General features: G+C 44.9%; 1 protein-coding gene across 1 annotated transcript; it reads right to left on the bottom strand.

The window, feature by feature from the left end:
- Positions 1–1,563: 1,563 nt before the first annotated feature.
- On the bottom strand, positions 1,564–2,082 carry Pmar_PMAR010475 (hypothetical protein; the record flags this gene model as incomplete). Its single annotated transcript, XM_002773061.1, has 4 exons — positions 1,564–1,715; positions 1,760–1,826; positions 1,852–1,973; positions 2,058–2,082. 4 exons carry the CDS (start codon positions 2,080–2,082, stop codon positions 1,564–1,566), a joined length of 366 nt encoding a protein of 121 aa, XP_002773107.1.
- Positions 2,083–3,730: the final 1,648 nt, after the last annotated feature.

Raw genomic sequence — 3,730 nt, 5'->3', positions numbered from 1 at the left:
AGTTATGCCCTTATTTCTGTAAGTCAGTCCCGAAGCGCGAGGAAACGTTCAATCCACAGTTTCTGCTCACGGAGGCATTAATGCGATTGCGGGGACGTGTTGTGCTACAGACTCAGGTGCATGATCACTGAATATCCAAATATTTGTAATTTTTGGAACGTACTGAGACACTGCAGGCATCAAGACCGAGAATGTTCCGGAAATTCGAACGCAGGTTCCATTGAAACCTGTATTAAAAACCGCTCCAACTACTTCCGGATTCACACCGTTACTAAAATGTCTCATGTGGCACTGCCACAGTGACAATCTTCAAGATTTGTTGTGTTTCTTGAGGAATATGCAAGATTCGCCGAGTGCTCAAGATTGCCTTGGTCTACAGTGGCGCTTGGGCATATTCTCATGCGCGCCGCCCGCAAAAACTCTAAATCCGTCCTCGCGTATTTCTGTAATCACCCGCCATTTTTTGTCGGCATGCCAAACAAGAAAAATTTGCCATTTTTCTTGTCGGCTCGAACGTCGTGCATGCCAAACAATCCCTCTTCACGTCCGAATGGATCTGACTGCGGCTCGAACGTCTCCTCTCCTATGCGTCCTCAAATTGAGAAAAACTGTACTGTATAACTCACAAAGCGTATCCTCCACAGTTCACCCGAGCAGCAATTATGCCTAAGAATCAGAGTCTGCGGAAGCGGGACGCGGTACGAGCTCTGATGAAGATGGTCCATGATCGCCAGCTGTGCGTCTCCGTGACCGAGTTGCATATTATGCGAAGCCTGCGGCCGTCGAGCCGAGTGGCGGATTTGGCCTCTCGGTGGTGCAGTCTGATAAGATCGTGGGACGCTTTTCCTATATCATGAGCAATCCTACATTGTAGGATTGATTGTAATTATAGCCGGCAGTCGGTATTAAGTACGTACTGATGCATTCCTTTTATGGTGATAGTGTCATGTTGTGGTTGGTTCATATGCTTATCTGTAATCACCTGTAGTACTATTCAGGTAAAGATAATTATCTGTAATGCTGATACTATCTGAGTACTTCAATAGAGTAGCTACATTAGTTATAAGAATAATCATAGGCACAATCCGATTCGAGGCGGCAATCGTATTCAGACTCTACAGACTAAGGAGTTGATGACAAAGTGGAACACTTTGTGTCGATGGAGAACCAATGCTGCAGGCTCTTGCGCACAGACCGTGTCTCACCGACATTAATAAGACCTATCCACTCCTGATGACGATCTGCCTTTGGTTTAAGTTGTTAATTAAATTTTCATCAATTATTATTCCATATTGTATGATTCAGATATTGCTTGCTCAACACTAGTCAAAGGGTTAGGTCAGTACACTGGATGTGACGAAAGCCATCAGGTCAACTAGGTCAGCACCATTTCCGACTTAGATTACTCTTTGAAAAGAGAGAAGCATTGCCCATTCGGAAATATCGAGACCTTCAACAAACGCGACTCGGTAGCGACGATAATGCATAATCTTTTATGTTTAGGATTGATATTTTAATTAGTTATTCATGTTCTTTGAGAACATATTCTTCCAGTGAGCATCGTCAACGCTCTATGAGAACAAGCTCCCCTCGGCCGAGACGGTTGTAATCGGGTCGGCGGCCCGATCGGAGACGCTTCTTCAGAGGTGGAGTCGCAGGCAAATTATCTTGGGTGTCAAAGATGGCCGAGCTCTGCTGCCGAACCTCATTCTTATCTAAGAATCGAGGAAAGCAATGCACGCTGTTTTTTGTCTCCTACTGGTGTCTTCGTCAGCATCGTTAGCAGCCATACTCTTGGTGTAGCTCGGATGGTTCACCACATTGACCTGAATTGGTAGTATGGTGAATTACGTTGAGGTGTTTTACTTCCTCAGCATCAGCCGATATCTCAGAAGTATTCTTTGCCTGAACAAAGCTTCCCTCTTCCAGCTGCCATCTGCGACCACTCGATTTCGTCTCTCGATTCTGCACGCCTGAATCGCACGATGCATTATTGTCAACGGAGCATTCAAAAATGTCTTCCATTATAAGCGCATGGTGGTAAGTTCATCGCCTACCTTGGTAACCGAATCTAGTAGTCATGTTCACACACGAGTCGGTCGCCTGCGGCGTATCATCCTAAATACGGAGAGCTCTCCGAAATTAATAATGACTCATAATGACTAATAAATTATTAGTAATAATGAGTGTTCACTCAGATATACCTTACCTCATACAAAATTCTAGTTATTCTTTGGGATGGTAGGCTGCTCTGGCTCTCTGGATGGGTTATTTGAATTGATTCTTCGATGCGTATTTCGTCAGATTCCCTACATGTCGAGTATGCCGATAGTGCCTGGACTATGAATGAGGTATGAACGAGTAGTTAAAAATGGGGAGTAACCTCATCTGTAGCATCTGAAGGAGTCAGTAGAGAAAGGTATTGATCCATGTATGAAGTGCTTGGGTTACCTGAAATACTACTCGAAATAGTTGATTTTCCAGGAATTGACTTACCGGCGAGCTGTCCCCGCATTGTGGCATCCAGTAACCTTGCACAAGCAGGCAGCCTAGGGATTTCAGAAGCGGTTGTAATAGCATAGCTTCCAATCTGCTGTCCTCTGGCGCTAGATAGCTCATCGATTTCCAATGCCTTCGTCTTACGGAACCTGATATCGAGGTAAGCCCGCTGATCCACATGTACTACTTTGGTCGTCCTCTGCAGGTAGGGGCAAAAGGTAGGAGCTCGCTCAGCTCGTATTTTCCCCTTCCTGTACTGCCAGTAGAAAGTAGCTCAACTGCGATTGAGTGCACGCATCGTTTTCCCTCAGGCCCATAGCATGTACAGCTGAATCGATCGTCGGAGTTCACGATGAGTACATTAGCCAGAACATCGCGAAAGTGACCCCAGCCATTCCAGTTCCTTCCCGGTTCTCCGAGATATTTGGCCAAATAATGACCGACCACCCGATCTAGTGTAAGCTGGTCATACGCTTCTTCCACCAGTTCCTTGCTAGGTATGAGGAAGAATCGGTGGGTCTCTTCAGTGTAAATACATCCTTCGGTAACCCACTTCAAGGCACATTTAGCTGCATCGGTGGCATCTTTCAATGGCGGATGAGCTTCCTCCTCCTCTTGCCTCCATGTGTGATCCTCACAGCAGGCCATTATCTCATTGACCAAAGTATCAAAGGAAGCCGTTGCCTCGATTTGACCTGGTAATACATGATGCCGCAGATTCGTTTTTAGCCAAATATAGGATAAGTTCGGAGTAGAATCTTCACAATTTTGGCGGAAGGCTGGAATTCATCGAATTTTAGCTATCGATTCATACTTAACTCGTCTCCAGACTCGCTTTTGCAGTGGGACGTAACTCATTCGAAAGGTCTTGCCGACCTTTTCACCGTGGTAGCTTGAAATTTATGCATTTTTGAGGAACGTAAATGTCGATAGCTCAGTGGAGCGAGAGAATGTTTGGACCCCACAGGTATCACGGTGAAACTCGCCAAGATCTTTCGAATGAGTTACGCCTTACTAGGTAATTCGTACAATTAACCTAGATATGGACAATAGCACACTACATGATGATGATGATGATGATGATGATGATAGATGATGATAGATGGTGATAGATGATGATAGATGATGATGATAGATGGTGATAGATGATGATGATAGATGGTGATAGATGATGATGATGATAGATGGTGATAGATGATGATAGATGATGATGATAGATGGTGATAGATGA

The sequence above is a fragment of the Perkinsus marinus genome, assembly GCF_000006405.1.
Source record: "Perkinsus marinus ATCC 50983 genomic scaffold scf_1104296959626, whole genome shotgun sequence".
Classification (NCBI taxonomy): Eukaryota; Perkinsozoa; order Perkinsida; family Perkinsidae; genus Perkinsus; species Perkinsus marinus.
The sequence above is the reverse complement of the archived record's forward strand: the minus strand, read 5'-3'. Positions and strand labels throughout refer to the sequence as shown.